At 36.8% G+C, this 13,928-nt stretch overlaps 1 protein-coding gene across 2 annotated transcripts in view; it reads right to left on the bottom strand.

Annotated features, from left to right (window-relative positions):
- ctdp1.S (CTD phosphatase subunit 1 S homeolog) overlaps window positions 1–13,928 on the bottom strand; it is a 51,036-nt gene that overhangs the window by 17,464 nt on the left and 19,644 nt on the right. For both annotated transcript variants that reach the window (NM_001094383.1, XM_041567209.1), the window contains 6 exon segments: window positions 3,201–3,431; window positions 4,892–5,033; window positions 6,871–7,938; window positions 8,982–9,148; window positions 10,960–11,050; window positions 13,089–13,239. In NM_001094383.1, the coding sequence (NP_001087852.1) occupies window positions 3,201–3,431; window positions 4,892–5,033; window positions 6,871–7,938; window positions 8,982–9,148; window positions 10,960–11,050; window positions 13,089–13,239 (1,850 nt within the window).

The raw sequence follows: 13,928 nt of genomic DNA on the forward strand, positions 1-13,928 counted from the left end.
TATCTCCTCAAGCCGGAAAATATACAGTATCATTTGCAAAACCCTTTATTTAAAGCAAAAAAAAAAAAAAACAAAAAAAAAAAATATCTTAAAAATTGCAATTTGTAAAACATGGATTTCTAGCTTATTTTTGCTTTAGAATAAACTGCTTCTTAGTTTCTGCAGCATTGTCGCTCTGTGGTTAGTGCTGCTGATTACAATGCTGGGGTCCTGTTTTTGATTTTAACCCAGGCACAGGGTTTCCCAAAGTTTCATCCCGCTCATGTGAATGACATACAGTCTCTGTAAAGCACCAAGCAAACAAAACTATATAAACTGAAGATAAGTGCATTTCTTGTATTAACATTTGTGGCTTGCTGTGAGGTTTATTTGCTAGGACTATTGGTAAAACTGCTAAGAAGGATGTGTACACATATATAGTAGTACAAATGATTTTCTGTTGCTAGATACAGTGATAATTGCAAGTGGAACTACTTTGCCTGATAAGAGCTAGAAATATGTAGAAATCCATTGCATTAGAAATATTTATAAAACAAAACTAGTTTATAAATAGTTCTGAACTTATCATGCAAATCATGTACTGAACTTGTACAAAAAGAAGACACATTCTGGGCAGATGAGAAGCAATGAGGTAAAGGTTTGAAACTGTGTTCAAAAGTCCACATGCAACACCTGCTGACTGAACCTGGTAGTACAGACATTTAACTGTGTAGCACAAGAAAATGCTTTATTGGGCTGTTACTATGCAACGTGACTATGGCGTTAATGTGCTGTGTCAGTGTATAAGAAGTTTAGTGACTGACATGTTAGAGTAGTAACTTTTTAAATGAGTTAAAGGGATACTGTCATGGGAAAAATGTTTTTTTTCTCTTCAAAACACATCAGTTAATAGCGCTGCTCCAGCAGAATTCAGCACTGAAATCAGTTTCTAAAACTAGCAAACAGATTTGATATTTAATTTTGAAATCTGACATGGGGCTAGACATATTGTCAGTTTCCCAGCTGCCCCCAGTCATGTGACTTGTGAAATGATAAACTTCAGTCACTCTTTACTGCAAGTTGGAGTGCCCCCCCAGCAGCCTTACAAAAGAACAATGGAAAGGTAACCAGATAACAGCTCCCTAACACAAGATAACCGCTCCCTGATAGATCTAAGAACAGCACTCAATAGTAAAATCCAGGTCCCACTGTGACACATTCAGTTACATTGAGTAGGAGAAACAACAGCCTGCCAGAGAGCAGTTCCATAGTGCAGCACTGGCTCTTTCTGAAAGCACATGACCAGGCAAAATGACCTGACATGGCTGCCTACACACCAATATTACAATTTAAAAAAATACACTTGCTAGATTATGTATGTATGTATGTATGTATGTATGTATGTATGTATGTATGTATGTATGTATGTATATATATATATATATATATATATATATATATATATATATATATATATATATATATATATAATCTACAGTCTGGTCATTTCCCTATGGGACCAGACTGTAAATTATATCTTTATAAACAGCGCGTTCTGGCGTCAGAACGCGCCGTTTATAACTCAATTATGCAGCTTTTCTTCCTGTCTGTCCGCCTCACTTATCACTTCCTCCATCACGTGGTGTGCTCGCTCGTGCCTTCTGTTACAGTCTTGCTGACTTTTTTCCCACTCTCCCACCCTCTGCCATTTCCTCCCTCCGCATTTCTCTCCCTGTTCTCTTCCCCCGTCCACCTCTAATCTCGCTCAGTCTGCGTCTCTCTCCCTCTACCGCCCCCCCTCCAAGCCCCTCCCACACCCTGTCACTCTTTAGTCGATCGTTACTTCTGCGTATACCACCCTCCAGCTAACAAACTTCAGACTTGCTCGTCTACGTCTATCTCCCTCTTCTGCTCCTTCTCCAGTCACAGTCCTTCTGCCTCTCTCACATCCTGACACTATTCGCTCTTGTTAGTTCTGCCGCTCCCACCCCCTCCCACTATCAAACTTCCCCCTCCTTCCCTTGCATTCAGCCATCTCTGATGCAGTGGAAGACGTCACACAGAGCGGGCTACTTTAAAAGAACCTGAAGAAAGCAAGAATAAATACAGGTACCTAGACTCTTAAAAGCGCTGCAGGGAAAGATAAAAATAAACAAAGAGAGACACCAGCAAAATAGACTAGTTGGCATTATGGCATTATGTAAAAAGCAAACACAGAAATCTTCAGGAAGTAAAAGCTGAACTCAGAAAACTTTAGATTATAATGGATAATGTACCCCCTACTTAAAATTTATAAAGATATTAATAGTCACCTCGGAGTTATGTGACCATATAAAAGCACGAGGCGTACATTATCCATTATCCCCTCTCTCTCTCTCTCTCTCTCTCTCGAGTTTACTATTAGAAAGACGATTGCAAGAATCAAGAGGAAAAAAAATGTATAGGGCAACATACTCTTAGGTGACTTCTAATATATTTTAGAACAGGGGCTACATTATTTTAAAACAATACACAAACATTTTAATGAATCATGTGACCAGGGGCCTTATTTGTAAATAGGCACTTGAGGGTATGTGCCTTTGCATTGTCGGACTGGGCCACCAGGAAAAGCCCCAGTGGGCCCAGGTGTCAGTGGGCCCTTGCTACTAAACATTTGGCCTATTTCATGGCCATTCCCCATTTCATTGAGAACAAAGAGTCTAAATAGATGGAATAATAGATTATAGTATGTAAAGAATAGAGACTAGGAGAATAGAGGTTGAGTGAGGAGAAGAATAATAGTAGTACTGAGAGTGGGTCCCTGGTCTATGGTTCTTTGGTGGGCCCCTGGTCTAAGGTTTTTGAGTGGGCCCCTGGTGCCCCAGTCTGACACTGTGGTTTTGGCAGTAGCTTTAGGGAGGCAGCTCTCGAGTGTCTCTGTCGGGAGCAGAGCAAAAAGTGAATCAAACAACCCTGATAAAATACAACAACACAGATGACCGATTACTTGTAGCTTCTGTGCTTACACAAAAAAACACTGTGGAGACTGAAAAGAAACTTAGCTCATTTTATTTTGTCATTCTTAATTACATAACTGAAGAAAGAATGAGGAAGTTTTGCTGTATAAATAACAATTAACAGCATTTCATCTATGATTCCATAATAAATACAGCTGACAGTATCGGTTACATTTCACTAAGCTTGGTGGGTAGTCACGTTAATCCCCATTCTATGGCATGTACCTGAAAGATGAATGCTCTCCATGGACAGGTAGTGTCACAGAAGGACTAGGTGCTTGAATATATGGGGACTCCCTGGAAGCTTGCGACCCTTTCCGGATAAGTTTTCCAGTTACTGGATCGTACAGATGGACTTCAGGACCAGGTTGTGTGTTTGGATTGATAGGAGTAGGGTGAAAAAGTGGAGTCTGAAAAGCACTATGAACATCAGGAAATGTGGTGGGACTTATTGTTCTGTTGAGATAAAATGTAATGATGAGCAAAATTATGGGGCAGATTTATTAAGGGTCAAATTTAAAATTTGAATTTTCGACTTTTTTATAGTCAAAAGTGTGAAATTCGACTAGGGAGTTATCCAAACTCGATTCGAGTTTTTTTAGAAAAAAATGTGAATTTGATTTTCAAAATTTATCATACTCTGGCCCTTTAAGAATTCAAATTCGACTATTCGCCACCTAAAACTTGCCGAATTACTGTTTAAGTCAATGGGAGAGGTCCAGGGACTAATTTGGAGATGTTTGCAGCCCTCCTGAGTTTTTGTTGGGTAAAAAACTCAAATAGTTTGATCGAATTTGAATCAAATTTGATTTGTGTTTTCAGGTCGTTTAAACTAGTTCGAGTTTTAAAAACTCGATTTTAATAATAAATTTCGATCAGTCGAAAAAAAACTCACATGAATTTGAAATTCGACCCTTGATACATCTTATAAGACGTTTTGATCCCAGAAAAAGGTCCCCAAGTGGGATCGAAACGTAGATAAGCAGTAAAAGAGCATACATTCACAATTTAAAGAGAGTGTACTGATCCTTCATCTACATTTACTTGAAAAGGTCCCCAAGTGGGATTGAAACATCGTATAAGCAACAATAGTACCTAGCGATAGTTCAACTGTAAAAAAATGCATACAAAACCCAGATTGTCTCTAAATCATGGGGCTGTTACATGTGCCCAGAATATACAGTAGATTAGCTTGAGTGAAGTAAAAACTTCTACCCCGTTGCCCCTTTTTTTGGAAAGTGATCAGAGTTACATATCTGGGATCAGGCTTTTATACGTTCATTTTGCCATTTACTGGTTTTGCTTATTAATGGACACTGTAGCAAACAAAAGTAAAAGATGGGTTAATGCTAAAGACTGCACAGCTGCTTTAAAGTGATACTGACACCAGAAATTAAACTCTTTTTTTTTACATCTATCATAATATTGCCTTTGAAAGCTACTTATAACTTTGCCATAAAGTATTTGCACAATGATTTTACATTACCTGTCTGATGCCCCATGCTCCTGCATTTGTGCAGCAGGAGTCTGTTAGCATTAGAAACTTTAACTGAGGTGGCGCAGTCATGTTTAGGAACTTTAACTAATTACTTAAAAAAAACATGACCTAAAGGTAACTTTTAATATACTTTCATATTTTAAAAAAGTAGTTTTTTAGTGTCAGTATCACTTTAAAGGGATGGTTCACCTTTAAGTTAACTTCTAATATGTTATAGAATGGCTAAGCAACTTTTCAATTGGTCTTCATTATTTATAGGTTTTGAATGATTTCCCTTTGTATTTTGGTTCTTTCCATTTTTCAAATGGAGGTCAATGACCCCCTTCTAAAAAAACAAATGTAACACTTTTATGAAGGTTATTAAATATTGAATCTTTTTCATATTAGATCAAATTAATTTACTGAATTAGTAGATTACCTTTGAGACTTCATGTAATCATCCTTTAATGGAAAAAGCTGTTCTTCAACTTTTTCCCATCGCTCCAAACAGCTCCAAAGCCATTCTGGATTTACAACATGTAGGTGTTTACAGTTCTGAGCTTTTCGAACCTTTTCTGTGCCTAAATAAAGAAATTTGTCTATCAAAATAAATATTATACCAAACCCTTATAAACCTGTCAATATAACATGCAAAGCACTCCACATCTGCACTCGGAGAAATGTGGATCAGAAAGCATCAATAAAGTGCCACAGCATGCAGAGTGCTGAAGTTTACCCATTACTACTAATATTGCTTACGAGAAACTGTCCTATAAGTGAATTAAGTGATTTTTAACGCGTTCACACAAGGAGATTGTAAGATAAAACTCAGGTGACAAAAAACAGCCTCTTTAAGAAAAAGCACATTACATAAACATTTGTTTATAAACAATGATTACAATCAGTGTTGGATGTGAAACAGGTTGAGAAAGCCTTTTATGAAACAGACATGTAATGTTTAATCTTAAACCAACATTTTTCAGCTATTCTAGGCATTTCTATGAAATTCTGTCTATCGGGTCTGCCCCACCATCTACGCAGTTATATCAAATTGCATAAACTGTGTGGTATTAAAACTGATCAATTGCAAACCTTTATACTTGTAATAGAACCAATGTTTTGGGACGCACCCAGTGCTTTATCAGGGTCCAATGTAAATAATGAAAACTCATGTAATGATTAAAGTACATTTACAGAAAGGAAGTACTTGGAAATAGGAATTCACTGACTACAGGATACGCCTTTTCAGCAGACTTCAGCAAAATCCAAGTACGGGAATGGGATCCATTATCCGGAAACCCATTATCCAGAAAGCTCCCAACTACGGAAAGGCTGTCTCCCATAGACTCCATTATAATCAAATAATACAATTTTTAAAAAAGGATTCCCGTTTCTCAGTAAAAATAAAACTGTATCTTGTACTTGATCAAAACTAAGATATAATTAATCCTTATTGGAGGCAACACCAGCCTAATGGGTTTATTTAATTTTTTCATGATTTTCTAGTAGACTTACGGTATGAAGATCCAAATTATGGAAAGATCAGTTATCTGGAATACTCCAGGTCCCGAGCATTCTGGATAACAGGTCCCGTACTTGGCCAAAACTATGATATTATTTCCACACGCAGAGCATGGGTTCTTTTTAACCCTTCCTTGCTATGCATATTTGGCCAAATCAAACAGTGTATTCACTGCATCCCTTCATGGAAGGATTCTCCCTAATTAATTAATTAAAAAGTCAAACTAATGGAAAAAATAAAATATATAGTATTTTAAAATGTTAGCACTAAAGAACAAAGTCTATATAGATATGTAAACAATTTCCTCGTTTCCCAATAATCATTAGCAAACTGAAATGCATGATCAATCTAATACTCTTATTATTAGGGATGGGCGAATTTTTTCACCTTGTATCGCCGCGGAAATGACGCCCATAGACTATTGTGTTGCGTCGTGTGTTAAAAAAAAAAAAGAAAGAAGTTTGCCGCCGTAAAAACATTTTTGTCGCTCATAGACTAATGGGCGTCGGCGACATTTCGCCGGCAGCAAATTTTTGGCGAAACAAAGCGGGTCAAATTCACCCATCCCTACTTATTATGCATGCAATTTATTTTCTTTATACAGGTATTAATGATATATGTATATCTTTATAAAGGGAATCGTTTTTCATCCCCTACTGTAAAATTAAAAGATATTAGAAGTATGAGGCTGAAGGCCGAGTGCTTTTATACAGGTTGGGAATATCTGATGCAATTTCTAATATCCTCATATTTAACAGTAGGTACATTATTCACCAGTTTCAGTGAGTCATATCACATTACTAATCACAGTTTAACGATATAATTTATAGCATTATCACGGCTTTTTGCAAAATATGAAAGACTTTTTTTTTTTTTTTTAATATACACACACTTACCAGCCCTTGCGGCAATGAGGTGAGTCGTCCTATCAGGATCATCTGGTTTTAAAATTAGGTTCTTATGGATACTTGCTCCTAAAGCTCTTGCATGATAAAATTCTCGTGTCCTCTCTATGGGGAAATTTGTTGGGTGAAGGCCACTGAATGAAATTATGACATTTTCCAATACTTTACTCTTCAGCTCAGGCACTATTTTACGAATATCTGGAACACTATCCACCTCTTTTTTCAAGTACCGATCATACTTTGCATAGTAATCTGTATGAACTCTGACAAGGATTTCCTCAAGGTATATTAAGTGGTCGTCTTCATCTGTGTCTTCACTATCCTCATCTTCTTCCTCCATACTCTGATCAAGTGACTCTCCTACAGTGATACCAGATTGCTCACTATTCTGGGATTCTGTTTCAACCTCCTTTTTATCTGTACAGCCGTTCCCTAAATCACAAAGGCTATCCTGCTCAGCAGACTGCACTTCCATCTCATCTTCTTCTACTGGCAATGTATTTTTTGACTCATATACAGGCCTTTCAAAGTGATTCTCTGGCTTTGCTTTCTTGGAGTCATCATCTGTACACGATTCTTGTGTTGCAATACACTCCTCATCCTTTTTATTTGATTTCCTCCAACTTCTTTTACATTCATTTTCACTACCTGAAGCAGAAGATGGGGATGATATTTTCCTAGTTTCTCCTTCACTGTCACTGTCACTAGACAAGTCAAAATCTAAGTCTTTTGCTGCCCCAGTTTTTGGTTGGGAAATGGAAACATTTGTCCTTTCATCTTGCTCTAAAGAAGGTGGTGCATCTGCCAATGGCTTTCCATTGTTACTATTTAATGCATCTGTAGGAGCACTACTAGAAGAATCATGTTCATGTAGTCCATCACTGCATTCTGTATTGTTTTTGGAAAGCTCACGGTTGGCAGTGCACCCCCCATTCAGTTCCTTCATAGCTTTTCCGTGACCATTGCTGTGCTGCTCCACAAGAATGTTTTTTGAATGTTCAGAATCTTGTACAGAAGCTTCAGACCGCTCTGTTACTTCTGAAGCTTTTGAACAGCTTACTGTGAAAAAAATAAATAAATTATAAATGTTATCTATCAGACAAACCTACTTCAAAAGTCTATACTTTCAATGCCAAGCAAACACACCACAGAGCTAAATGAATTAAAAACTAATTCATTTTGAAAGTTAATATATGCCTTTTAACATGCATCTCCTTACAATAATAAACACACACTCTCCAACCAACTGGCTCGTGTGATGAATGGATCAAGGACCTACCAGGGGCTGTAAACAATATGGCCAATTTTCCCTTGTTTTTTGCAGAGTGCATAAATGACCACACATATATGAAGTGAAGACAAGCTGCTGCCCTTTACCTCCACAGCTGATGCAATGCTCAACATAATGAATGGGTAGATAATACTTGCCTGATCTGCCAAACAACAGATATCCATTGTACATCAATATCTGTCAGCATTGGTGAGCCAGAATATATGCACAGATAATCATGAAACCCAAAAAGAAATTGCCACCGCTCAGTGCCACAGTGTGGGTCTAACCCACACTGTGGCACTGACCAGCTGCCATGTATAATTTATGTGGGGGTATGGAGGGGTGTGTGTATGCATGCTGGGTTTCATTTCGAGGGGTTGAACATGATGGACTTTGTGTTTTTTCAACCCAACTTAACTGTGCAACTATGCTAGAAACACCCTAGTGCAGGCACTCTGTCTAACCCACATTCTGGAGTTGACCAGCGGCTAGAAACAATAAAAAGTCATATTTGTACAGAGATAATATGGAACTTTGTCTCATGCTATTTTATCTGTGGAATATAGCCAGCTTTACACTAAATAAAAGCACTTAAAAATAACATTACAAAAGGAAGCCAGAGAAATGCTTAAAGGATGCCTGTGCAACTTTCATTTCAGAGGTTTCCGCTTTAGTATAATAATGTAAGACTCATCAAACATTGAAGATTGTGTGAAATACTGATGAAGAGCAATCTCAAATGTATTTAAATGAAAATATCCAAAAACTGTATATTAAACATGCGATACAAAAATGTAACCTTATTATAGATAATCATGTGATCAATAACCTTTGCTCTTCATCTGTGCTTCCCTTGAACCAGGAGGTGCGTTAATATCACCTGTGCCTTGAAAGTACACATACTTTTTAACGGTGATCAAATTAGGTGCAAACTTCCAAACATCTTCTCGATCATCAATAATGCATACCATTGAGTCCCCACAAGGGAAAAGGTTCCTAGAAACAATGACAGAGAACAAGCACAAGTGAATTTATTAATACTCTACAGTTAAAACATTGATTAGCAACCTATATAGAGACTAATAGTACAAGTATGGAATGTTTTGCTTGTGACCATGGATTTTCAAGATAAGGGTAATTTGGATCACCACACCACAGGAAAAAGGAGAAAAAAAAAGTCAAGCTACTAAGCACCGTTGTACACAAGAACTTATTCATACAAAATGTACACAAATGGAAATGTAACTTCAGAAATGTGATTTTATCATTTTTAAAAATGAAGTTAAAGCAATATGAATAAAGTCACACAAGCTATCAACAAGATAACATCCCAGGGTCACCAAAATATTAAGCAGCAATCTCAAAGCACAAAGAGCTCTTCAGTCTTTCAGCCAACTCTAAATGTTGAATGCTTACAAACACAAGCAAGGTACACTTACAGTCTCCCAACTATTGAATCTAAGAGACAGGTTGGTGGTGAATACAGATCATCACATTTATTAGACACAGGCTCCATAGCTGACTTTATTGATCCCCTCTGCGAATCATATTAGCTTTCACTAAGTGGGAAATATATTCACTGGTTACTCACCAAACAGACTATAAGTGGCCCAGTGGACTAATCATTTAGAAAAGCACTTTGTGATAGAATAGTTGCTGCATTTCTAATAAATACCCACTGTAAAGCTCCCCATAGATGCAAAGATTTTTCTTGCCAAACGACCGAAGTCCGACTAATCCTTCGAAATAATCGTGTGGTTAGTGGGATTGGAACGATTGTACATTTTATGATTTTTCGGCTGACATCTGTCAGGAAATTGATCGGCCAGGTTAAAAAATATTTATCGGCCCCAGTGCAATCTATCTATGTTTGCAGGGCCAAGCAGGCAGTTCCATTTGTTTTCCTGGCAAATTGGTCTTTTTAGTTGATGGACAATTCATACGATCGTTTCGAGGTAATCGTGGTCTCATGATGATGATTGGATCTTTTAAAAATCTTTACATCTATGGCCAGCTTAATTCCGCAGCGTAATTTTGTGTTTACACTGAATGCTGGTGCCCCATAGTTAATATTAAATTGTTTAGAGGCATGTCATGTTATGTGCAACAGTAGAACACTAAGAAAGGAAATAATAAAACCTTGCATTTTGTATTACCACTTTCTTAAATTCAATCTAAATGGAATTTGCATGTCGATAGGAACAGCAACACCAAAAAATGAATGTGTTTTAAAGTAATGAAAATATCGTATAATGTTGCCCTGCACTATTAAAACTGATCTGTTTGCTTTAGAAACACAACTATAGTTTATATAAACAAGCTGCTGTGTAGCAATGGGGGAAATTGAAAAAAGGCTATATGGCACAGGTTCAATAGTGGATAACAGATAACACCATTATGTTCTACCGAGCTTATCTGCTGTGTAACCCGAGCCTTTTCTCCTTTGAATGGCTGCTCCCATTGCTACACAGCAGCTTATTTATATAAGCAATAGTAGTGTTTCTGAAGCAAACAAAGCAGTTTTACCAGTGCAGGGCAACACTGCTTTATATTTCTATTACTTTAAAAAACTTTCATTTTTTGATGTTACTGTTCCTTAAAGTCCAGTCTGCAGTAATACCAAAACATTAAACCACCATTTTACAGTGGTATAATGATTATGGCTTCTTGCCAACCCTAAGTCAGCCTAGAATATTGCAATATATTGAGCCCTATAAACTGGTCATGAGTTAAAGGCAATGTGGCAAAAAGCATCAAGCACACAATGTTAAAGTAATATATAAAGAAGCAGTGAGAATCATACGTACCTAAGATTTCCTGTTTTGGAATAAGGATCAATACATTCATCTCGAGACAATATTCTGTGAGAGAAAAGCTTCTTTTCAGGATCTAAAAAACCTAATTAGTGGAGGAGGTAAAATAAAAGAATTTAACCGTGTTAAAATGTCAACAAACACCAACTATTAAAACTAAACACTGTTTAGAGGGCACCATGTCATACAAACCCCCTACTAGAGTTGCAAGCTAAAAGAGCTAAGATTTTGTGAAAACCCTCTTTGGGAGCCATACACAGTCTACACAGGCGGGAGGTCCTGGTGCAGGTGTCCATGCTGGAGCAGAACATAATGAATGAGTGCGTGCACATTAGCAGATTGCCCATTATGCATGTGTGTGCTCAGATTATGCTTCACAAAATACTATTGTTTGCCCTAACCCGCACCTCTTGTGGGGGGAATCAATTTTTGCATGAGATGTACCTTTAATAACAACTATCTTTACTTGCCTTTATTGTCTCAATGACATAAAACTGAAAAACAATTCTGTCTTTGCAGCTTTTATAATGCACCTAAATAATTAAGTGGAGTTGTAACCCAGGAAGAGAAAAATAACAAACAACCACACTTTTTCAAATTCTGGGAGAAGAAATTTTAAAAAACCAACCCATAACATTTTAATAAAGTGAAGAAAGATGACCCACCCCAACATTTGTTAGTATGAAATGTCATTACACTATATTTTACTACTTTATTAACTAACTTTGACCACAATGAAGTTACTTTCAGTCATGGTAAATAACAGAGGCTGAAAGGCATTTGTTTTTCTTAAAGCAAACAGGAAACATAAAGCATAGTTAAATGGTGGCAAGATAAATAAATAAAGTTAAAAGGGATCTATCGCAAAAATTAAAATTTAACATAAGCTTCATCTCACTGAAATAAGACACTTTCTAAATACAATCAATTAAAAATTGTATACTGTTAAAGAAATAATTAAGTTACTCCTCAGTATCTCATTTTCTGTGCTCTCCTCATGCGGAGGTCAGTGTCAGATTTTGATTGACAGGTAGGTCTAATACATCTTTAAGGGGTGTTCCCTTTCTTAGCAGAATAACTCAAACATGAACTCCAGCACATACAAAAGGTAACAAAATAATAGACTCTGGCAAACACCCTGCACACAGAGGAACAGGATTTCCATCAGAGCTGGTTGTGAGCACCTAATTTAAGGGTGCAAACCCCCAAAGATGTATTAGACCTGTCAATCAAAAACCGACTCCACCTACTGCATTAAAACAGATTGAAGAAAGACAGCTTTCTCAGAGGGGAGAGTAAAGATACAGAATCTTTAATTGATTATATTTAGAAAGCCTATTTCAGCAAGATGAAGCTTATATAATATTTTAATTTTCACAATACATCCCCTTTAAGAACGGAGGGTTTGATTGCATTCATACAAAAATATCACTTTCAAAAGTGTATACAGATGAAATGGTGCTGCCCCAACCATAACCCCCTACACTTTAAGTTAAAAACCTAAATTAAGACTATCTAAAACACCCTGCATGGCGAGACTGTCATCTACATACACAATGAAATAATGTTTATGTCTTATTAAAGGAGTGGTTCACCTTCAAGTTAACTTTTAGTATGTTATAGAATCCTAAGAGTATCTGTTATACAGAATGCTAATGCAGAGTCTGTTATTCTAAGCAACTTTTCAATTGGTCTTCATTCTTTATAATTTTTGAATTATTTGTCTTTTTCTTCTGATTCTTTCTAGCTGTCAAATGGGGGTCACTGACCCCATCTAAAAACAAATGCTCTGTAAGGCTGCACGTTTATTATCACTGCTATTTTTTATTGCTCGTCTTTCTGTTCAGGCCCTCTCATACTAATATTGCAGTGTCTAATTCAAATCAATGCATGGATGCTATGGCAATCTGGACCCTAGCAACCAGATTACTGAAATTAAAAAATGGAGAGCTGCGGAATAAAAATCTAAATAACCACAAATAATGCTATTCCTCTCTACACCATACTAAAAGTTGACTCAAAGGTGAACAACCCCTTAAAGGCTCATGAGTAGCTGACCCAAATGAAAGAGCTAGTGTAATAGTCTCTATAATAAATTGCCCCAAGTTCATAGAACTTCATACCTGCTATAGTATGGGCATACAGCCTGCTACCAAAAGTGAAGACATGCAGTTCATACAGCTTTGCAATCTTCTCTAAGAATTCTTTGCAGTGAGGACGTAGCCTAGTATGCAGCATTGGTTCTCCCCTTCCTAGCTGGAAGTGAAATATCCCCTGTAAGGGAAAAACAACAAGCAAATACTTCAACCCACGCTGCTATTATTTGTCTTAGTGTACACAGATTTACTTTAACGTAACACAAAAACGGAGCATGCTTTTGATTTACAGATTCTGTAAAAACAGAAAAGCAGCTAGGTCTGTGCTTATGGCAAAAAAAAAACATGCATATTTTATATACAGTATATATTGGATGTGATCCCAATTTACAGACCAGTTTCACCTTTTTTGAGCAGCATATATGAAGCCAGTGCAATGGATATATTTATCCCTACATTGAGCAAACTGTTAGTCTATAGCCTACAGAACTGCACTGTAAAAGTTTAGCAGAAGGTGAAAAGTATAAATGGAAAGTGGCTGGAACAAAAAATAATTGAGAGAAAATGGGGATATAAATAGTAAAAGGGAAGACGAGGAACCACATGAAGAATATAAAGAAAAAAGGAAAAGAACAAAGATGTAAAAAGGGTAGAAGAAAGATTGTAAAAAAGGGTGTAAAAAAAAGAGAAAGCATATACGAGGGGAGGATATGAATAATAAAATTAGGACAGAAATGAAAACAGTAAAACAAGGAAGTGATGGAAATAGGATCTAATTCCTTACTATGCCTGCACAAAAATTGTAGGATAGTTAAAATAAACATGCATTGTATCTCATATGACAAAGAATACAAAATGTAATTCAAC

The sequence above is a fragment of the Xenopus laevis genome, chromosome 6S, assembly GCF_017654675.1.
Source record: "Xenopus laevis strain J_2021 chromosome 6S, Xenopus_laevis_v10.1, whole genome shotgun sequence".
Classification (NCBI taxonomy): domain Eukaryota; kingdom Metazoa; phylum Chordata; class Amphibia; order Anura; family Pipidae; genus Xenopus; species Xenopus laevis.